The 22,368-nt window shown below is 54.5% G+C and overlaps 2 protein-coding genes across 3 annotated transcripts in view; one reads left to right on the top strand and one right to left on the bottom strand.

Moving 5' to 3' along the window:
* Positions 1-114: 114 nt before the first annotated feature.
* On the bottom strand, positions 115-9,006 carry SPMIP8 (sperm microtubule inner protein 8). Of its 2 annotated transcripts, XM_020282755.2 has the most exons (8): positions 8,902-9,006; positions 7,172-7,399; positions 3,103-3,164; positions 2,661-2,835; positions 2,111-2,172; positions 1,871-1,935; positions 1,480-1,512; positions 115-282 (listed from the first exon to the last, which is right to left on the bottom strand). In XM_020282755.2, the coding sequence occupies exons 2-8, from the start codon at positions 7,395-7,397 to the stop codon at positions 252-254; spliced, it is 654 nt and encodes a 217-aa protein (XP_020138344.2). In that variant the 5' UTR covers positions 7,398-7,399; positions 8,902-9,006; the 3' UTR covers positions 115-251. The 2 variants fall into 2 exon arrangements, with proteins under 2 accessions (XP_020138344.2, XP_075851796.1); XM_075995681.1 differs by having other exon boundaries at positions 1,871-2,172; positions 8,902-9,005.
* Positions 9,007-12,835: 3,829 nt separating this feature from the next.
* The window catches only part of CNGB1 (cyclic nucleotide gated channel subunit beta 1), a 70,184-nt gene continuing 60,651 nt past the window's right edge, over positions 12,836-22,368 (top strand). Inside the window, exons 1-10 of the mRNA XM_020282584.2 lie at positions 12,836-12,896; positions 15,023-15,189; positions 17,756-17,816; positions 18,071-18,143; positions 18,936-19,023; positions 19,129-19,159; positions 19,371-19,416; positions 21,038-21,113; positions 21,379-21,418; positions 21,837-21,984. Coding sequence (XP_020138173.2) covers positions 15,031-15,189; positions 17,756-17,816; positions 18,071-18,143; positions 18,936-19,023; positions 19,129-19,159; positions 19,371-19,416; positions 21,038-21,113; positions 21,379-21,418; positions 21,837-21,984 — 722 coding nt within the window. The 5' untranslated portion in view covers positions 12,836-12,896; positions 15,023-15,030. The remainder of the gene's footprint in view (positions 12,897-15,022; positions 15,190-17,755; positions 17,817-18,070; positions 18,144-18,935; positions 19,024-19,128; positions 19,160-19,370; positions 19,417-21,037; positions 21,114-21,378; positions 21,419-21,836; positions 21,985-22,368) is intronic.

Raw genomic sequence — 22,368 nt, 5'->3', positions numbered from 1 at the left:
CTCCAGGGGTTGGCTGCCGGCCTGCAAGGGTCATCCTGTGGTCCTGACCCTCTCCCAGCCTGCACAACAGCCTGCACAACAACCCACACCCACACACACACGTGGATATACACCTGAGAGAGCATTAGGTTTATTTCTAGTTAGGATAAATTCCTGGGGAGATGGGTGGTGCCACTATATGCCCTCTGTCCAGCCAGGGCACCTGAGGTGGCACGGTCCAGCAGCCTGGAGGTCAGCCTCCTTTCCACAGATTAATGCCAGGGGGTCAGGTAGTTGACATGACTGTGGAGAGAAATAGGAGTGAGGTAGAGGCTGTATTTCTCTAGGCCTTCCCCTCAAACCCATCTTCCTGCCCTCAAGACTCTGAAAACACAGCTTCCATCCAGCCTGTGTGGCTCTAGAGCCTTCAATGGCTCCCTATTTTCTTTTATATATTTTCAGCTGTTCTCCTTAGCTTTCAAGCCCCCTCCACTTTGAGTTGGCCTTACCCTTCCTTCCCACTGACCCCCAACTGTGAACTGCTTCCCCCACTTTTCAGTGATTTACTGAACCTACTCTGTTAGGCAGCATACAGTAGTAAAACCCAGAAGCCTTTTTCTGTGTGTGCATGAGGAGGGGGAAGGCAACTTCCCTCAACAATGAGAGTGCAGTGGTCTGAGTGCTATAAGATAGGGCCCCATAGGTGGTGACCAAGGGATGTCAGCTGGTGGGAAGAGGCAGGGGGTTAGGGAAGACTTCAAGGAGGGCGGGACATCTGGGCTGGGCTTTGAAGAGCAAGGAGGAGTTTTCCAGGCGGAGGAGGAAAGGGCATCAAGGAGCTGGAACAGAGGGGCAGAGGTGTGAGGGAGTGCTTGGTGGTGCTGCTGGGCTTGGGTGGCACCAGGAGTCTGGTATTGCTGAAGGGTACGAAGCGGGGCTGGAGAGGTGGGAGAAGGTCCAGTTATGAAGATGTTTGAATATCTTTGTACCCCGCCCCCCATTCTCATCCCCATCTTCAAGTCTTTATTTGTGGGGTGACCCTGCTGGGAACAGCAGCCCCCTCCCTTAGGACTAGATCCTAGGGGGCATATCCTTGGCTTTCTCCTTCCGGGTAACGCCCCCTTCCTTTTGGCTTCCTCTGGGCCAAACCTGGTGGGACGTGCACCCCCTCCCACTCTCACCCCAACCCACGCCCAGTGGGCAGCGCAGTCGCCAGATGCGGATGTCTCGGGAGCAAAGCGGCTCGCCCCTGACATCTCCCGGGAGGGCGCCTCCTCCCTCGCCAGGCGTCGCGCGTGGGGCGGGGGTCTGAGAATCGGCTGAGCCGGAGACTGCCCGGCGCGGCCCGACGGGGGCGTGGCCGGCTGCGTCGCGGGGGCGTGGCCGGCTACAGCTCGGGGGCGTGGCCGGCTGCCGCTCGGGGGCGTGGCCGACAGCGGAGCCGGGGCGCGGCCCGACAGGGGCATGGCCGGCTGCGCCCTCACCGTGACCCACCCTTACCTGTAGTGGGAGCTGAAGCGGCGGAAGGTATTCCTAGGAAAGAACGAGGTGGGTGTCCGAGGTGGGAAGAGCGCCTCTCCCAGGGCCTCACTCCCACCTTGGGAGCCAGCCCCTGCCCGCCATCCCACCTGAAGGATTACACTGCACCTTCACTCCACCTTAACGCCTCCACTGCGAAAGGGTGGAGTTGTCAGGGACTGGATGATAAGGTGCACCGTTTGGTAGGAATTAAACATTTATTCATTTTGAAACTGCAACTCTCTTGCGGTGTATGGGAGCCGATCAATTTCTCCCGGGTCTCACGTTTCCGGGGGTCCCAGTGTGCACCAGGAAAGCGGCAACGACCCCGCCCTGCCTCCCACGGGGCCGCCAGGCGCGCGGCGTCACTTACAAGGACTCAAAAGGCATGGGCTTCTGTCCGTAGCGGTCCAGGCTGGGGTTCCGGTTGAGGCAGTACTGGGGCGGGTCGCAGGGACGGGCGGCCGGTGAGCGGGGAAGCAAGGAGCCCCTGCCGTCCACGCCCCACACAGCGCTCCCTCTGGACATCTCGGCCCGGGCACAGGGAGACCCTGCTCTCGGTCCCCTCCCTCCCCACCGCGACCCCCGGGGACCGGCCAGTGCGCGGCCCTACCCGCCAGCTCTGGGTCACTTCGGGCTTCAAGTACCGCACCGCGTAGCCGCTGAAACCCTCGACTGCAGAGAGAGCGCCTACTCTCAGGCGCCCGGCCCGCAGCAGACAAGCCCCGCCCCAGACCGGCCCCGCCCACACGTCGCGCCGGCCAAAGCCCCGCCCCCAGACCCTGCCCGGCGGCAAGTTCCAGAACCAGCGCCGCCCTCAGCCCCCGCCCCACACCTGCTTCCGGAACAGGCCCCGCCCCCACGGCGCGCCGGCCAAGGCCCCGCCCCCAGACCCTGCCCGGCGGCAAGTTCCAGAACCAGCGCCGCCCTCAGCCCCCGCCCCAAGGCGGCTCCACCTGGCCGGCCCCGGCCCGCCTCCTCCCAGGACGAGCCCCGCCCCCAGGGCCCCCGCCGGGCTCCGTCCCGGGGACTGTAAGTGCCCAGGCCGCTCCCCGCCCGCCGCCCGGTCCCAGCGGAGCCCGCAGGCCTCGCTCCCGCCCCGGCCCGCGGCCCGGCTGCGCGCCGTCTCCCCGCCCTGGGCGCCCCGCGCGCGGCACACTGACCCCTCTTGTTTAGGCAGGGTAACTTGAACTCCCCGGCCGAGGACACCAGGCGGGACCAGTCCTCAATGGCGCGCGTGAAGCAGGGCCAGTCGACGCGGTTGATGCCCGGCGCCAGGGGCGCCAGCTTCCCCTCGCAGTACCTGCGGCGGATCTTCCGGCCGGTCGCCGTGATGTCCTGCCGGGCAGTGCGGGTCGGCGCTGTCTGGCTGTCCCTGGGGGCCGTCCCAGCCCACCCCTACGCCTGAGCCCCACCGGCCCCTCTGACCCATGGGGTGCCCAAAGCTGGGAACCAGGATGGTAGCAGTGGGGGATACCAGCAGGGGGTGGTAGCAGTGGGGCCCCCAAATGGGCAGCTGAGGAGGTGCTCAGGGAGGAGTTTGGGTGCAGGCTGGTTCCTCTTAGGAAACCCAGGGGCCACGGGCCAGGGGCAAAGGACACTCACCAAGCACTGCAGGGGTTTGTTGGGGACCCCAAGGAGCGTGAAATGGGCGTTGTCAAACTCATCTATTGAAAGAAGAGAAAGAGAGAAGAGATATCTCGTCCACCAGGGCTCACAGGTGCACACAGGAGAGATTGGGCCCACACTGTGCTTTAAAAACTTTTTGAAATATCTGATGCCTGGTAAAAATTTAAGGTAAGATAGTATCCATGTATCACTCCTTACAACAGAATAAATTCCAAAGAGATCAAAGATTTCAATGGAAAAAAAAAATGAAACCAGGGCTGGCGGGCGTGGTGGCTCACACCTGTAATCCTAGCACTCTGGGAGGACGAGGTGGGCGGATCACTCAAGGTCAGGAGTTCGAAACCAGCCTGATCAAGAGCGAGATGAGATCCCCGTCTCTACTAAAAATAGAAAGAAATTAATTGACCAACTAAAAATATATATACAAAAAACTAGCCGGGCAGGGTGGCGCGTGCCTGTAGTCCCAGCTACTCGGGAGGCTGAGGCAGGAGGATCGCTTGAGCCCAGGAGTTTGAGGTTGCTGTGAGCTAGGCTGATGCCATCGCACTCACTCTAGCCTGGGCAACAAAGTGAGACTCTGTCTCAAAAAAAAAAAAAAAATGAAACCACAGAGGTACTAGAAGAAAACATGGGCAAATTCCTTTATAATCTTGGGGTGGGGACTGCCTTAATAACTCTAATGAAAAATCTAGACACCTTAAGGAAAAGATCAATAACTTTGGATACAGAAGAATAAACTTCTACATGGCAAAAACATAAAAGAAGTCAAAAGACAAATGGAAAAAAATTTCCACTTATTTTACAGATGAGAGGCAATTTCCCTAATACTGAAAGAACACCTAGAAATCAACACCAAAAAGAAAAAGAAAGAAAAAAGAAAAAAGAAAAGAAAAAGAAAAACAGGTAACAACATGCATAGGTAGTTCACACAACAAACACAAGACATATAAATGGTCCCTAAACATATGAAAAGATGTTCACCCTCATTTATAAAATGAATATGTATTCAAACTACATTACGATATCAATTTTCGCCTATCAGACTGGAAACAATCCAAAAGTTAATGCAGTTTTTGGAAATAGGGCCTTTTCATACATTGCCAGAGTGGGTATAAATTGACTGGGCCTCAGGAGAGCAATTATCTATCAGAGCTATAAATATGTGCATGCCTTTGGACATCACAGTCCTACTTCTGGAAGTTCATCCCACTTTACAGTTGTACAAATGATGATGTGGGTGGAAGGTTACCCATTTTGGTGTTGTTTGTAATAGGAACTGACTGGAAACAACACAAGTGTGTGTCATTAAAGGACTGGATAATAAATTATACAACATCCTCACTAGGTAGCTATTAAGATAGATTGAGGAAGTTTTCTATACAGGACCTCTAAGATGCAGAAGAGTATATACCATATACTACTATTTATTTTATTTATTAATTTTTGAGACAGAGTCTCACTCTGTTGCCTGGGCTAGAGTGCCATGGTGTCAGCTTAGCTCACAGCAACCTCAAACTTCTGGGCTCAAGTGATTTCCTGCCTCAGCCCCCTGAGGAGCTGGGACTACAGGTGTGCGCCACCACACCTGGCTGATTTTTTTTTTTTTAGTTGCCTGGCTAATTTCTTTCTATTTTTAGTCGAGATGGGGTCTCATTCTTGCTGACGCCAATCTCAAACTCTTGACCTCAAAGTGATCCTCCCGCCTTGGCTTCCCAGAGTGCTAGGATTACAGGTGCGCCCGGCCACTACCATTTATTTTAGAACCTAAAACTTAACATTGGAGGCAGAGAAGAATATACATACAGGTCACCAACTTAACCAAATCATCAAACTTAGTGGGATAATGACATTATGGGCCTCCTGCTGCTGTATTATGGCAAACGTGGCATTTGTCACCTGTGAAAGATTCTGACCAGCAACCTGCCTAACCAAGCCTGTACACCTAGCTCTGGATTACAGAAAATAGATGAACAAGGTAGAGAATGCCACAAGGAAACAATCACTCACATTCACCATGGAAGATGGTTTACAACACAACTATGTGGGCCTCTTTAAAAAGTTAGGATCAGCTAGGCTCAGTGACTCACACCTATAATCCTAGCACTATGGGAGGCCGAGGCAGGAGGATCGCTTAAGCCCAGGAGTTTGAGGTTGCTGTGAGCTAGGCTGACACCACTGCGCTCTAGCCCAGGTGACAGAGTAACACCTTGTCTCAAAAAGAAAAAAGAAAAGAAAAGAAAAGCATCCATATTATGGCAGGGAATGGAAAATGGATGGGCTGTGTTAGACTAAGATGTAACAACCAATTGCAGTGTACAATCCTAGATTGAATCCTAGTTCCAAAATTTTTTTTTAAAGCTATTAAAGATATCTTTGAAGTAATTGGAGAGATTTTAATATGGTCTGGATAATAGATATTATGGAATTATTAACTTTCCTAGGTGTGATAACGGTATTGTGTCACGTAAGAAGCTGTTCTCGTCATTGGGAACTGCTTGCTAAAGTGTGTATGAACATGCAACGTGTGGTGTGTGTGTGTGTGTGTGTGAGAGAGAGAGAGAGAGAGGCATAAACTTGGCAAAAATCAGTTGAAGCAGGAGGAGGGTAATGGGTGCTCATAGTAATATTCTTTCAAGTTTTCTCTGTTTAAAAATGTTTATAATAAAAAATTGGGGAGCAAAAGAACATACGTTTGTATTTGTACTAGTAAACAATGGAGAGCTATATTAGAAACTACCAGTGGTTATCGGCAAGGGGGGCTGGGAGTGAGTCTTGCCACTGTGTATATTATTACAGCATTTTGAGTTTTGAAATTGTGATTCTATTACTTTTATTGAAAGCATGTGCTTACAATAAAATTCATATCTAAATCAGAACTTTCAATCCTAGCACTCTGGGAGGCCGAGGTGGGCAGATTGCTCAAGGTCAGGAGTTCGAAAGTAGCCTGAGCAAGAGTGAGACCCTGTCTCTACTAAAAATAGAAAGAAATTAATTGGCCAACTACAAATCTATAGAAAAAATTAGCCGGGCATGGTGGTGCATGCCTGTAGTCCCAGCTACTCAGGAGGCTGAGGCAGGAGGATGGCTTGAGCCCATGAGTTTGAGGTTGCTGTGAGCTAGGCTGACACCATGGCACTCTAGCCCAGGCAACAGAGTGAGACTCTGTCTCAAAAAAATAAAATAAATCAGAACTTTCCTTAAAAATCCACATTCCTGGCTTCTCTTGGAAACAGGAAGTTGGAAGAAGCGATGACTTTGCTGGCCCGTCCCACACAGCGCGGTCAGGGGGTCCCAGGGGCTGCCCCTTCAGACAGCAGGTGTGGGTGTCCGCTGCTCCATCGGCCCTTCCTTCCCCACTCTTCCCCACCCGCTCCCCTAATTTGTGTTTCCCATCGGGGGCCTCTGGTGATTTCCATGCAGCCTCTGACACCCTCACCCCGCCTGTCGCCAAGCTGAGCCTAGATACAGCCCGGACTGCCCCTCTCCCCCTCCCTCCCTTGCCTTCAAAACCAACTCCTGTTGACTTTATCTCCTAAATACCTTCCAAATCCCCCCACAGCCAAGCTCCTCAGCACATGTGGGGTTACCCCCTGGTCCACAGGAGCCTTTGGCACTTATTCAGGGGGCATGTGAGGAGGGTCTCTCCCTCCCTCTTCCAGACGGAGAGATGGTTGGGCAAAGTCGTCATTGTTGGTGTTATTACGACTCCTACTGCTGCCCCCACCCGCCTCTGCCCAGTTCTCTCTCCAGCAGCATTTGTTGCGCACATACTATGTGCCAGGCACTGCTCTAAGTGCTCTTCATGCCTGGTCTCCCTTTAACCCTGCAAGAGCCCGGTGAGGCAGGGCCTGGCGTCTTGAGAACTTACGGATAAGCAACCAGGCTCAGACCTTGCTGAGGTTTCCTGGGCAGGGAGGAGCAGAGCGGGGCCTGGCTGCTTTAATCCCTCCATCTGCCCCGTGCAGCTTTTCCCCCGATCTCTTTCCTGCGGACCACCCACCCCTTCCCCCAAGGCCCGAGGGGGATGCGGTGCTGGCGGCCTGACCTTTGCGGCAGTAGGTGGTGGTCTGGCAGTGCTCATCCGGCAGGCAGCCCTTGACGGTGTCTATGTCCATGCGGCGCAGGCTGGGCAGGGCTGGGTTGTAGAGCTGCTGCTTCACGCCGGCCAGCTGCCTGCGCCGCCGAGGCTCCAGCGAGAGCGGGATGGCTGGGCGGGTGCACAAGTGAGTGCAACCTTTGTCCCATGGCTCCAGGTCGAAGATGCGGGCCATCGCTGGGGAGTAGACGGCACTGAGGGGCCCGCCCTGGGCTTGTGTCAGCCAGACACCCTTTTATGCAGGAGCACAGCCTTGGCCAGTGCTGATTTGTTTGCTTGTCAAACACTTATTTATTTATTTTTTTTTGAGACAGAGTCTCACTTTGTTGCCCAGGCTAGAGTGAGTGCCGTGGCGTCAGCCTAGCTCACAGCAACCTCAATCTCCGGGGCTCAGCGATCCTACTGCCTCAGCCTCCCGAGTAGCTGGGACTACAGGCATGCGCCACCATGCCCGGCTAATTTTTTGTATGTATATTTTTAGTTGGTCAATTAATTTATTTCTATTTTTGGTAGAGACGGGGTCTCACTCAGGCTGGTTTCGAACTCCTGACCTTGAGCAATCCGCCTGCCTCGTCCTCCCAGAGTGCTAGGATTACAGGCGTGAGCCACCACGCCCGGCCTCGAACACTTATTGAGCACCTACTGTGTGCCAGGCCACATTTCAGGAGCTGGTACGGGGTGGCAGGAACACTCAGACAGCAGAGAGACGCCCCGCCAAACACATACGGGATGTGCTAGGGGTTGGGAGGGAGGTCAGTGCAAGGTGTGTGTCTGGGGAGGAGGGGGGGTTGGACATTCAGGGAATGGTCTAAAAGAGGTGGCATCTGAGCCTATTCTGAAATAATAAGCAGGAAGGGGCAGCAGAAGTGGGTTCAGAATGTAACTCAGTATGCTGTATGCCTGTGGGTGCATAATTGTGGACTTGTCTTAGCTAAGGTATCTGGCATTTCAAAATTCTGCAGAGAGACATAGGAAAGTTTTAAAGAAGGGGAGTGACATGATAGACTTGCCCTAGAAAAACATTGCTGGTTACCCAGTGCCTCCCTTAAAAAGTAGATGTTTCTCCAGGCACGGTGGCTCATGCCTATAATTCTAGCACTCTGGGAGGCTGAGCGGGTGGATCGTTTGAGCTCAGAAGTTCAAGACCAGCCTGAGCAAGAGCGAAACCCCGTCTCTACTAAAAATAGAAATAAGTTAATTGGACAGCTAAAAATATTTAGCAAAAAAATTAGCAGGGCATGGTGGCACATGCCTGTACCCCAGCTACTTGGGAGGCTGAGGTAGAAGGATTGCTAGAGCCCAGGAGTTTGAGGTTGCTGTGAGCTAGGCTGACGCCACGGCACTCACTCTAGCCTGGGCAACAAAGTGAGACTCTGTCTCAAAAAAAAAAACAGTAGATGTTCCTAAGAGTCTCTCAGTCATTTACACTTTAGTGAGAATTTGTTGGCTCAGCTTGCTTTCTTCCTGACCCTGAGTTAGAAGTCAAAAATGAAGGTAGGAGATAGGTGGGCAGGAGGACAGAGGGCCTTGTTCCCTGGAGGAACAGGGAGTGGGCATAGTGACAAGGCAGGGGGAAGCTGCCCAGAATGGGACTGCATGGGGTGGGGCAGAGAAGTGGAGCACAGAGAGCGGGGAGAGAGGGTTCCTGGCTTCTGACCCACCAACAGCGGCTAGCTCACCTTCAGGGAACAGGCCCAGGTGCACAGGGTTATGAGGACTTTCTGCTCTTTGACTGCTTAATGGGCAGAAGAGGCAGGGAGGCCAGGAGGCCGGGCCAGACCCCAGTGCCTTATAGACAGCAGCAGAATAAATAAGCATTGTGCAGTGACAATGCCCATTGCAGCCTGATTGTGAGGCTCCCACTCCTTGGCAACCTCGGCAGCCACAGGCTCTGAGAAGAGCCACTGCCAGAATCCTGTGCACTGGCCTTCCCGAAGGCTGTGGTTTCCCGGGCTTCAGCACAGGCCAGGCATCTTGGGAGATGGTGGACAGGGAGCTGGGGGGGCTCCCTGGAGGTGGCCACGCCCCGGGAGGCCAGGGATGGCTGCTGAGCCCACACCAGGCAGGCTGTGTGAGCCTGGCCCAGTCTCTGTCTGTCTCAGGGCCTCGAGGCTCCCCTCCGTGTTAGGCAAGGGCTCTAGCCCCCTGCATTAGGCGTGTCTGCCCTCCCTGAGAACCTCAGGGAAGGGGGCACTGCACTGTCTGCCAGCCCGTGGGTCTCTAGCGGGCGGAGATTAGCCGTGGCCAGTATCCAGGGTTTGCGTGAGGGGATCAGGGAGAGTGGTGGCCTCAGCAGGCCAGGGATTAGCAGGTGATACTCCACCCGGGCCGCCTGCAGGACGGCACGCTTCCTCCCTCCCTGGGAAGTCAGGCTGGGAGTGCCTGAGCCCAGCACCCCGAACCCCTGGGGCCTGCCCGCCACCTTGGTCACCACCATTAGAGAGAGACCCCCGAGGTGAGGAGACCCTGGAGGAGCCAAACTTATTTGCCTGTATTGGGTGTGCTTTGCATGTACCTGCCCCGGTGCTGAGCCTAATCGGTCCTGTGAGATTCCTGCGGGATTCGGTCCCCTGGTTGCTCCTCCTCCAGTGCTCCGCACAGCTCCCAGAGCAGCAGCCGCGAGGCCTACCCCTACAGAAAACTTTCCCAGAGTCGACCCCACTCACCACCCCACCCCCAATTTGTTTTTTGACTCCTTAAAACTTATAAAACAGAAGAAAATATGAAACATACATAATATATAATGCTAACTAGAATAATAATTTATAAAGCAAGGTCCCACGTAACTACCCCCCAGGTCAAGACATGTGATTCGGGAGGCGAAGGTGGTGGCTTCTGGGGACTGGCAGGGCCCCATGTCTTGCTTTCTTTTATTAATTTAGCTGACATCTATTTTAAAAAATAGCTTTATGGGCCGGGCGCGGTGGCTCACGCCTGTAATCCTAGCTCTCTGGGAGGCCAAGGCGGGCGGATCGTTTGAGCTCAGGAGTTTGAAACCAACCTGAGCAAGAGGGAGACCCCACCTCTACTAAAATAAATAAATAAAAATAAATACATAAATAAAAATAACTTTATGGAGGTATAATTTATATGCCATAAAATTTGCCCATTTTGAGTGTGCAGCTCGATGATTTTTTAGTGAATTGACGGAACTATGAAACTGTCCCACCGTCCCCCTATGCAAGGGGGGCCTGCATAGTATCCCACCTCATAGTATAACCGCTGCTTTTCTTTATGGTTTTTCTACCCACGGTTGCAGCCATAGGCGAGACAGGGTAATTTTGCCATTTGGGGACTTTGTATACATGGACCGCTTGGGGCTTTTGAATCTGGCTTCTCTCCCTGCGTGTATACGCACGTGAGATTCACTGTGTGGTGAAACCGAGGTGTGAGGCCGTGGCTTGTTCATTTTGCTCACCCTGAGCCCCTTACTCTTCTCCCAGGCCCCGAGCTCTGTGCTCCCTTCCCGCTCTGCAGCGCTCCAAGCCCGGGGAGCATCTTGACTACTCCCAGGCCTTGCACAGCCGCTGCCCTTGGCCTTCACCTTGTTTTCGCTCCCGGCAGTCCCTCAGCCTCCTCTGCTAGCTCCTGCTCTTGCCCCACCCTCTGGGTGGGCCAGAGTGTTCCAGGTGCCAGCTCTGGTCCTCCCCATCATTGACTTTGGATTCTCATGGTGATCTCAGTTGGTCCTGAGTCCTAAGCATCATCTACAAGCTGATGCCTCCAAAATTTCTATCTCCAGTTCATGTCTCCCTACGCCACACACACACACACACACACACACACACACACACACGCACACGCACACACACACCCCACCCTTTAGCACCTACTGCTCATTGCTAGCTGGATCTAGATGTTTCTCAGACATGTTAACAAAGTCGAGTTCATGATTTTTCCCCCCAAAGCTTGTCCTCCCAACCTCCAGCCCCCAGGCCTCCCCTTTGCAGTAAATGTGCCACCAGCCACCCATTTGCCCAAGCTGAGCACCCGTTCCATCCCCTTTCACTTCTGTCTCTGCCGCCACCTGCCTAGTCCAAGCCCCGCCATCTCTCCCCCCCAGGCGGGAGGCAAGGGTGCGTGTCACCGATGACACAGGCTGTCACTCGCAGGCCCAGGCAGAGCGGAAGAGCTTGCTGGTCCCTGCAGGGGCCTGGCTGGAGGTGCCGTGGGGGGCACTCTCACCCGCTGCAGCCTGGCATATATCTGGTGGGGGGCAGGGCCCACTTTGAGCTTTGCCGTAGGCTTTGGTCTTGCTGGCAGAGAGAACATTCTTTCACGCCACTTGCCTCGGGGGAGGGGGGCTGCGTGTCAGAGGTCCTGCAGCCCAGCATTGGGGGAAGAGCTCAGGCATCATCCACTCACAAATTGGCTTGTCCCTTTGCAGCTTTCTGACCAGTTTCCTATTTCCACTCCTGCCCACTACATGGTAGCCACATGAATCACGTCCAGCCCCTGTTCAAAACCATCATGGGCTTCCAGGGTCCATCAGCTAAACCCCAGACTCCCTCCTGTGGGCTAGAAGGCCCCACGTGAGCCAACCTGGTCCCCTCTGGTCCTCATCTCCCTCCACTCTCCCCCACACCTGCTGCACTCCAGGCCCCGGGGCCCCTTTCTGTTCTGTTAAGACCCATTCCAGCCACAGGACCTTGCACCCGTGCAGTGCCCTCTGCCTGGAGCACTGTGAGCCCGCAACTTTTCATACCCGAGTCTTTCTTGCTTTTCATGCCTCTGCTCCAATATTACATGTTTCTACTTCTTCATAGAGGCCTGCCTACCCACCTCCCTCCCCCTAGCACGTCTCTGCCCTTGTTTCTTTTATGGCATTTACATCATTTGCAGTATTTCTTTACTTGTCACTAGTCTTTTCTGTTGCTGCTCTCTCCTCAGTTGGAAGATAAGCTCCGTGAGGGCAGGGCCTATGCCTGTCTTGTTCAACACGCCAAGACTGGGAGGCTGCCGGGCGCATAGGAAGAGCTCTAGCAATGTTGCAGATCACCAAATCTATTCCCCACCCCTTTTCCGAACATCCCCTTCCTGCACCCTCACCCGGGCCCTGCCACCACGTGGAGCCCCCCTTCTCTGGGCCTCTGTCCCTTGCACCTCCTCCCCCTAGATCTCCATCCCCCTTCTAGCGTCCAACCTCAGTTCACAGGGCAAGTCAGATGCATCAGCCACCTGCCAGTCCTTACGTCCATCCTAAAGGCTCAGCCCTGGCAGAGCCCAAGTGACAGAACACTCTGAGCTACAGGGAACCTGCCTGAGCTCTGGCATTGGGGCTGGAGAGCTGCCACTGCTGAGAGTTGACAAGCCCCTGCCACCTTTAGGAGTCTCCAGGAATGACATGGGGACCCCAACTGCCACTCTGTGGCTTCCGCTTGCCACTCTGTGGCTTGGCGAAGGTGTGTGGGAAACTGGGTCCCTGGTACTTGGGGAGGTCCCCTGGCAACCCATGGTACCCCAAACCTGGGACCCACATCCCTGCTGGACACTGGGGGGTTGCTGCTTGTTCCCTGGACATCAGCCACCTCTTTTCCACCCTGCCCCCATTCGGCACCTGCTAATCCTTTGCACACGGCCCGGCTACTACCAATTAATCCCCCTTGGGTCTGAGAGGCCAGCTCCAAGTGGCAGCGAGAAGGCAATTGCTGGCTGGCAGTTGGCATCTGAGCAGGTAACTCACGATGAGGTAGAGGGTCGGTGGGACCCCTGGTGGGATCCCCATGTTCCCCCTCTAGCAAGGCCTTTGGGCAGGACGAAACAGACATGGAGGGAGGCCTGCGGCTTCCGTCTCCCCCTGGGAGCTCGACTTTAGCGTGCATCAGAATCTTCAGGGCAGCTTGTGACTTGTGAGTTCCAGTTCCCCCCAGAAGGTTTGGGGAGCCTAGGAATCTGTGTTTTCACCAGTTGCCTAGAAGATTCTGAAAACACAGGTGGTCCAACCCCTGGATCCCTGAGCTGCCACTGCCAGGTTCCCCTTCCCCTCTGAGTGTCCCTTATCAAAGTGGAGTCAGCAGGGACACGGCAGAAAGGTGGGAGGGACCTATATAAATCCCCATCCAGGAGGAAATGGCTGAGACTGGGGGGAGAAGAAAAATTGGGGGTGGGAGAGGCTTCCCATGGCATTTCCAGAAGGTTCCAAAATGCAAGCCTGTATGGCTGCCCGCTGGGAGAGGGTCTACAGGTTTGGCCTAGAGAAGAGGCCCACACTCAGCAAACGCCAGGACCACCCGGGGCTAGGTGTGGGGCAGACCCTGTGTGAACTTGGCCTGGCCCCTTGCTGGCCATGTCCCCTCAGGTGAGTCTGTTGACCTTTCTGTGCTCCGTGGTGACAACCCTTATTTCCCTGGGGGTGTGGGGTGTGGTGGTGAGAGCGAGGATGAGTGTGGCTGTGGGTGGAGAGCACGCAGCTCAGTTCTGGCTCTCGGGGCTGCCGGGGACCTGCTGGGGTCCGTGGAATCTGCCATCCCAACATGTGACCTTGGGCACTCCTGATGTGGGAGATCACTGTGTCTACATCCCCCCACCCCCACAGGGAAAGGGAAGGCCAGAGGGGTCATGTCTGGCCCAAGTTCACTTTTTGGAGGCTGAGCCAGGGATCTGACACCCCACCCAGGACTCCGCCCCCACCACAGCCTCTCATGGGAGAAGCTGGGCTGCGGAGGCCAGAGCAGGGATGGAGGCCAGGGCTGTGAGCAGCAGGGCAGGGATCCTGGGTCCTGGGGCCAGGGTCCCTGGCAGAGAGAGGCATGGAGGCTCTCTGCCAATGCCTGGGCTGCCTGTGGCTGGGGAGGGCTGGGGCACACCCGAGTTGGGCATGGCCTTGGAAGGGCCCAGCCAGGCCTGCAAGTTTGCACACGCTTACCTGTACGGTGCCCGCTGGACCAGGCCATCCTGCAGGGGTTCAGTCCTAAGGGCTGGGGCTCCCCATTCTCCACAGACAAATGAACCAGAAACTGAACCCATATAAGGTAGGACTGAACTATCACAGTAAACCATGAAAAGAGGTTTACCCGGCATTTTATCTTAAAAATTAAAAATCATGAGCATAGGTTAATTTTATATTAAGCAAAACAGATTTTCCATTCCTATGTTACTCATAATGTATGTTTTAAAATTTCCAATGTCATTACGTAGCACATGCATGATAGTTGATAATTAGTGTTTTTACTTGACACTACCGTAATAGTCAGAGCCAACATTTATTAAACCCTCAGCACGCGGCAGTCACTGTTCTGAGTATGTTGCACTTATCAATTCATTTTATCCTCACAATCGACTAGTGAGGTAGATACTATTAATACCCCCATTTTACAGACAGGCAAATAGAGGCACAGAGAGTTCAACTGATCTGCTTATGACTTGACTCCAGAGCATGTATATCTTCTTGTGTTAGTTCAAATAGATTTGCTTCTTTCTTTTTAACGGCTCCATAATATTTCATTATTGCATGTGTTGTAATTTATTTAATATACGCCCCTCTTACACATGAACGCCCCTCTGGGTACTTTGCAACAACCAGTCTCCTCTTGATGGGTATTTGGGTGTTTTTCATCCTTTGCTATGTCATCATTTGCCATGTCATTGTTTTGCTATGTCATTTTTGCAACCAACCTCTTTATACACATGTTTGTATGGCCTTGAGTAATTCTATAAGGTAAATACCTAGAGATCTAATTGTAGAAATATTTCTAGAGATGTTGGGAAGAAAAGGAAATGCGCAACTCACAGAAGTGGCCCATAAATGGTGGCAGCTATTGCGAGCACTCTGGGGAGGTCTAAGGACTGTGTCTCTTACAGGCAAGAGGATGTTGGGCTGGGTCCAGAGGGTGCTGCCCCAGCCCCCGGGGCCCCCTCAGAAGACCAAGAATGAGGAAGAGGAGGAGGCAGAACCAGAGCCGGAGCCAGAGCCAGAGATAGAACCAGAGCCGGAGCCTGAAACAGCCCCGGAGGAGGCCGAGCCCACGGTGAGACGTGGAGGGCGAGGAGGGCAGGCTGGCCTTGCTGCTTGGGGACTTCCAGCCTGAGCCATCTGCTCCCCATGGGCCTTCTACAACAGCTGGAGCCAGAAGGACATGTGGCAGTCCCTGGTCCAGCACTCATACCAGTGGGGAAGCTCAGGCCCAGAGAGTGGACTGCCCAAGGCCAGCTTTTTCTATAAAAGGCTAGATAGTAAATATTTTAGGCTTTGTGGGTCATGCCATCTGTTAATTACTCAACTGTACCATTAGAGTGTGGAAACGGCTATAGACAATGCATACGCAAATGAGCATAGGTGTGTTCCAATGAAATTTTATTTACAAAAATAAGCAACAGGCTGTATTTGGCCCACAGGCCATATTTTGCCAGACTTTAGAGTCTAGAACAGAGCTACCCAAAGGAGGTGGTCCATGAACTGTTTGTTTCCAGTCCATGCTGAGATTAGGAGCTTGCACCAGAATGTAAATCTGCTATGCAGCTAAGCACACTGCTAAGTTCAGTTGCTGTTAATGTTTGTTTTGCAGTAAGACTTTCTCGATGAAGGAAGCAGTGCACTGACATCCGTTCTGATGCGAACTGCTTAGTCATCATAGGCCAGTAACCGTTTGAAGAGCATTTCTCTAGAACTTTCCTTTGAGCACATCAGAACTTGCCACTTCTGCATTCTATCCATTCAGGAGCCTGATGGCAACTAATTGAGCAGCTCACTTCAACAGATTTGATTTAGCTTCTAATTGATGCCAGGCCCTGTGCTCAGTGCTGATGGCATAAAGATGAATAAGGCATCGCACCTGAGGATTAGCAGAAAAGTACTTTGGCAGTTCATTCTGCCGAGCAATGTAGGTGATGAGGGAGTATGGTGAGCTCCAATACTGACTTTGGCTTCACCCTCTGGGAGGGCCGTATTAGTGTGTCAGACAGCCAGCTACGGGGCTCAGGAGAGGGAGAGTCATCTTAACTTTGGAGATTGGAAGCTGGTGGGACAGTGCTTCCTAGACACAGAGGGTAGAGCAGAGATGGAGGGAGACGGAGAGGTAGGGGCATTCCTGGCAGAGGAAAGGTCTTTGCTGGAGTAGTGCAGGGTGTGTTCAGGAAATAGGCATAAGGTTTCTCTGTATACACGTGTGTATGTACATATATGTGTGTGGTATTCCTTTGTGGTATGTCTTTGTGCATACACATGCGCCTGCAAATTGGGTGTGCATGCCGATGTGTGTGCACACTTATATGTGCAAGTATGCATGTGCATGTGTGTGCACATATATGTTTATTATGTGCACATGTTTTAGTGTCTGTGGTTCCATGTGCACATAGGCATGCTACTGTGTATATATTAATGTTTCTGAGTATGTGAATATATTAATGTGTTTGTATGTGTATGCATGCGTTTGTGCATTTGTACATGTATTGTGTGTATGCACATATTTGCATGCTTCAAAATGCGTGTATATACACATTATGTGTGTCTGTACATGTATGCTCATGCATAGGTTTAGATGCAGAAGTTTGTGTGCATGTGCATGCACACATGTACATATGCAAATGTTTGTATCTTACAAATATGCACATGTATGTATATATGCTTATGTTTATGTGACTGAATACATATGCATGTGCGTATACACATATTTCTGCATCTGTGTATATATGCAAATGTATCTATATGTATATGTACATGTTTTTGTGTCCCTATGCTGACAGGTATATGGATATGTGTGTCTGCATGCATGTGTGTATATGCACATGTTTGTATGTTCCTATACACATGTGCATGTGTGTTGGAGATATGCATGTATATATATGTGCAAATGTATATGTACACACATTCTGTGTCTGTACACATAGGCATGTGAGTGTACTTACACTCATGTGACTTACATTCACAGGTACTTGTTTTTGTCTGTGCATTTATATATACATTTGTGCATCACTATATGTGTGCATGTGTATGTGTGTATATGCTCATATTTGTGCCTGCATGCATGTAAACATATGTGAGAGTGAGCATGTTCATATTGTGTGTGTATGTATGCATGTATGTGTTTGCACATGCATGTATGTGCATGCAGTAGCAGGAGGTATGGCTGCAGAGGCAGGTGAGAGGCAGAGAGAGAGGGTAGCTCCACCTGGCAGCTAGAGAGGAATGGAAAATTTGGGGCAGAAAGACAGGGAGGCTCTTGGTTGGGCTGAGGGGATTGGGCTCTTCTCCCCCCCTTACCCCCCTTGCCCCAAGCCTTCACGACTATCTCTAACTGTTCCTCCTCTTCCCAGGCCATTAAAGTGGGGCAGTTTGCTGGGGGATGTGCTCGGCCTGGGAGGCCACCTTGAGGGGTGTGAGGGCCCCAGCCATGGATGAGGGGTTCCTGAGGCTGGGAGGAAAGGAGTGTCCCTGGTCGGAAGTGGAGGCCCCCAGGATTTACAAGGACAATTGTGAGAATAGAGCCGTTCAGTCCATTGAGGAGTGGGGTTCCTTCATGGGTGAATCAGGGTGTGCCCCTGTCTAAACCAGGGTGGTCTCACCTGGGCTTACATGGTCCTATTTGAATCCTTTAGCCTCCCGAAGAGCCACACAAAGAGGAGGAGGAAGTGGCTGAGGCTGACCCAAGCCCTCAAGGTGAGTGCTGGATGCCCAGGCTGGCAAAGCCTCGCAGTAGCCCACTTCAGGCCCATTTCACAGATGAGGAAACTGAGGATCAGAGAAGCTGAGGCTGGCTCCTAGAGACATTTCCGCTGAGCTGACCTGGAACCCTGTTCTTCTGACCCCTTGGGGTTCTCCCCTCCCCTCTGCCTCTGACTTGACCTCCCCAGCTGGGTAGCCATGGTCCTCTCTGAAGCTCTAGATCTAAAGTATGAGGGACTCTTTTCCAGAGACCCAGGAGGCTGTCCTTACTCCGCCCACATCCCTGCAGGCTCCAGTCACTGTGGTTCCTGGAGTGAACAGGTAACACCAGCCTCCCCTATCCTCAGGGCCAGCGCCCCCCACTTCCCTCCCTGCTAGGGAGCCCGGTGGGGTGGGGGATGGGCACTGCAGTCAGGTCTGTAGTCACTGAGGGCAAAGGCCCCGCGACGCCCCCAGGACATTCAGGGGGAGGGTGGGCGTCTCCTGGGGCAAATGGGCAATGTGACCAAGAGACACGGAGGGTGGTAGACACAGGAATGAGCACCCATCTACGGGTGCAGAAGTTTCCTGGTGCTTGGGGGGGGGTGCAGGTCCAGCGTGCCAGAGCTTCTGAGTTTCCCAGAGAAGCCAGAAATCCAGGCTTTTGCAAGGAATCTCCCAGGTGGCTCAGACATTTCAGATGGGTGCCTGCCTTCCTGAGCCTGGCCGGGAGGGGCTGGCCTCAGCCAGTGGGTCTGTGGCCCTCGCATTTAGGCTGCCCAGCCCTAGCCGCCGGGTACACCCCATGGAAGCCGGATGTGTGCCAAGTGCAGGCGGGGCCCCTGGAGCTGGCGGGAGGCGGGATGAGAGGGAGCCCTGGCCGCTGTGTCCTGAGCATGCCATAGGGTGGGCTCCTAGTGGCACCAGGCATACCTGGGCTCCTGGAGCCCGGGTGTCCCCCATTTTCCGGAAGAGGACATGAGGGTTGAGGGAGGTGACAGGTCTAAGGTCTACAGCGGGGAAACAGTGGTTTGGGATCCAGCCACGTTCTTCAAGCACTGTGGGCTGCCTGCCACGAGGACCAGGGAGGGTGAGGGGAGCTGAGGGTGGGCTGGTCCCTCTGTCCATCTGCAGTCACAGCGGCCGGGTGCTGACCTGGCTCTGGAAGGGTGTGGAGAAGGTGGTCCCGCAGCCCGTCTACAGCAGGGAGGACCCGGCTCAGGTACTGCGGAGGGAGGGGGGGGAGGGGGTGGGGGAGGGGGTGGGGGAGGGGCTGGGGAAGCCGTCCTGGGCCCCCTGCCCACGTCTGGCTGTCTGTCCCCGGCAGGTCCTTGGGCAGTGCGGCACTGGGGACGCAGGTAAGACCAAGAGGCGGGACGGCTTTTCAGGAGCAGGCACTGAGGGGCTTTTGGGGTGGGCCCTGCCCTCAGGGAGAGTCCACCCGAGCCGGGGCTTCTCATCTGAGCGGCCCTGGGTTCGAGTGGGCTCTTGGCGCCTGCTCCAGGCTGACCTGGCGCTCTGCGTGGTCTCTCGCTGCTGACTGCCTTTCTTTATTGTCCGTCCCTGCAGAGTGCACAGATGGACCCAATGAGGCCTCCGCAGCTGAGGACGCTGGGTGAGTCCCTGTCACTGAGTGTCACTGCCGTCTGTAGTGCGTGTGGTGGGAGGAGCAGGGTGCCCAGAGACCAGGGTCTTGGGTTCAGGAACAGGGCCTATTACCACCTCAGAGTGGGACCTTGAACGTGCCTCTCGTCTCTTCTGGACCTCAGTTTCCCCACCCATAGAATGGGGACAAGGGACCCTGTGCTGCCCTGGTTTGCTCTGCTGATTACTGGGAGATCCCTGGGCGGGGGCCACCCTCTGAGAAGGGGGAGAAGGCGTGGATGAGCCCCTCAGAGGCGTCATGTTGGCGGGCTCCGTGTGGAGCCTGGAAGCAAAGCTTGGACCACCGTGGGGACATTGGGGTGCCCAGCTTGGCTTCACAGTTGACAACAGCGTCTGACTCCGGAGAGCTGACTGAGGGGCCTCATGAGTGAGGGTGGCAGGCTGGGGGAGGGGCCCTATAGCAAGTGGGACCCGTGTCCTGCTCCAGGGAGGGGCCTGCTCGGTTCCAGCGTGTCTCTGCCTCACAGGAGTGCAGGCCAGTGTGGCCAGATCCTCCTGTTTTTCAAGACAAGCTAGAAATCCAGGATTTTATGTAAAAGCCTTAGCTTTCAGATGTTGCCAACTAGTCGAGAAGTTTTCAGGACACTGTGAACCTGCAAAGCAAGCCTGAAGTTTCCAGTTTGCAATTTCTGCTAGAATGCTCCATTCACGTCATTCCCATTGCTTCATTCCTTCACTCTTTCATTCGTTAGACTGTTGAATCCTTGAGAACTGGGGCTTTGGTCCTGGTCACTGCTGAACCCCTGGTGCCCCGCACAGGGCCTGCAATAGGGTGGGGACCCAGCACGTGTGGGACAAACAAATGCATGAATGAATATATATATATATATATATTAGCACATTTTATTCAATCATTCATTCATTGCTTCAGCTTGCTCTCTTTCTTTTGGCCCACAATTTCTTTCTGAGGGCTGCTCAGCTAATTCCTGGGACTGTTGACGTGATTTAGGATGAGGGTACCCAGAGGATGTGCCAGCTTTCTTTTGGGCCATACCTGGTCCGGACAGTTTGCCCTGGGAACAAGGAGCTTCCCTGAAGAGGGCGGGGCTTCCTGGAGGCCTGGCGGGTCTGGACCCAACCTTTGCCCCGAGGACCAGCTACATGTTAATAATTTGTGGGGCCCAGAACAAAATGAAAATGCAGGGCCCCTTTAAAACATTTTTTAAAGAATTTTCAGACTGTGACAGCAGAGCATGACACCAGATACAGGCCCTGCTAAGATGGGACCTGGTGTTATTGCACAGGTCACACACGCATGAAGCCAGCCCTGTCTGTCCCAGTCACAGGCAGCCCCCACTCCTCACCTGCTGCCCCGGGAGGCCAAGGCTGGGCCTGTAGTTCCAGAGCCCGGCCCAGCCCTGGGTGAGGATTCGGGATTGGCAGGCTTCGAGGTGGGTAGAATTTCCCACCGCCTTGGGGCGCTTTGAGAGCATCCCGGACAAGCCCCCGCCTCGCAGAATGGGAGCCGGGCAAGGAAGGGAGGGCTGAGGCCCGGCCCCCCATGGGCAGGCAGGACAGTGTGGCTGGCCCGGTCCTTCAGGCCACTCAGCTGACCACCGGCCCCTCCGCAGGAGTGGGCCATGGCTGCTCCGGTGGCTGGAACAGAACCTGGAGAAAGTGTTGCCGCAGCCCCCGAAAACCGCCGAGGTGAGTTGAGGAGGAGGAGGACGGGCCGGCCGCTGACCCCCTGGGAGCGTTTCTGGGACAGCAGGCTGTCCCCACCCGCAGGACCCACAGCGGAGATGATCTCCTCCTCTGAGAGTCCTTGGTGGGGAGGAGTGACTGCAAGGGGGGAGTGCGGAGGGACACAGGGGAGGAAGAGAGTCCCTGCCACCAGCCTCAGGCCAGCGCACACTGGCCAGGTGGGGGAGTGCACAGGGCTGGCTTTGCCCACTGCCTGCTTATCCTCCAGGGCTGGAGAGAGGAGCCCACAGAGCCTGCCTCGGGCCCAGGTACGGGGAGGGGAGAGCGGGAGGGGCTGCCTGGGATGGTCGCAGGCTGGGCGGGGGTGGAATCTGGGGCCTGGGGGAGCCCAGGGGAGGCTCCTAGCCCTCACCCAGGCTGGGGAGGGGTTCAGGGCCAGCTGGGAGCAGGCCGTTATGGGGACACTGGACCCCCTCCCCAGTCCAGGCTGGGAAACCAGAGGCCTGGGACAGACTTGTGCGGTCTTGGCCAAGTCCCTCCCGCTCCCCGGGTCTCAATTTCCATGACCATCTGGTCTATTTGATGAAGGGGCTTGTTGGGGTGGTCCCAATGAGCTCCCCGCTCAGTCGACCATGTTAGCGCCTCAAATGTGGCCCCCGTGCCCTGGTGGGGTTGGAGGCAGCCCTGCTGCGGCATCTTTAGCTCCTTGCTCTCCCCACTGCTTAGCGCCTCCAGAACCGCCCCCAGAAACAGAGCCCACGCCGCAGGCCCTGGAGAGCCCCTCTCTGCCCACGCCTGGCCCGCAGGAGCCCCAGGAGGAGCCGGCCCCCGAGCCCCAGCCTGGGTCCTCCCTGCCACCCACGGACCCTGCCAGGTGAGCCACCCCCGGTGCCACGCCCCCCACGGGGAGCCCCCGCCCAACACCCAACCTTCACAAAACTAGTTTTTAAAATTGTAAATGTAACACATGCACCTGGAAGAATAGTCGACCGGATTTTCAGGCCCCTTCCCGGGACAACCGCACGAGCAGCTCCTTGCCTTCCTCACATCTTCCGTGTCTGTAGCGCTCGTGAGTGTGTTTTTCTTTTTAAACACACAAGAGCAAACTAGATACTCTTCTGCATCTTTGGGCCGTGAAAGGCCCCAAATGCACTTGTGGGGTGGGGGGAGGACGGGGAGCCCCAGCCACCAAGCAGTCGGCAGAGGCTCGTCTAGGATGGTGAGGAGGAAGACATGGTCTTCAGCCTGGAGGACTGGC

The sequence above is a fragment of the Microcebus murinus genome, chromosome 20 (genome assembly GCF_040939455.1).
Source record: "Microcebus murinus isolate Inina chromosome 20, M.murinus_Inina_mat1.0, whole genome shotgun sequence".
NCBI lineage: Eukaryota > Metazoa > Chordata > Mammalia > Primates > Cheirogaleidae > Microcebus > Microcebus murinus.
The sequence above is the reverse complement of the archived record's forward strand: the minus strand, read 5'-3'. Positions and strand labels throughout refer to the sequence as shown.

Excerpts from the sequence above, each read along its gene's own strand:
- SPMIP8 (XM_075995681.1), bottom strand. The coding sequence starts at position 7,397 with ATGGCCCGCATCTTCGACCTGGAGCCATGGGACAAAGGTTGCACTCAC. Across the intron at positions 3,165-7,171 it reads CACCACCTACTGCCGCAAAG|ATGAGTTTGACAACGCCCAT; the intron begins GTCAGGCCGCCA and ends TTCTTTCAATAG. Across the intron at positions 2,836-3,102 it reads ACAAACCCCTGCAGTGCTTG|GACATCACGGCGACCGGCCG; the intron begins GTGAGTGTCCTT and ends ACTGCCCGGCAG.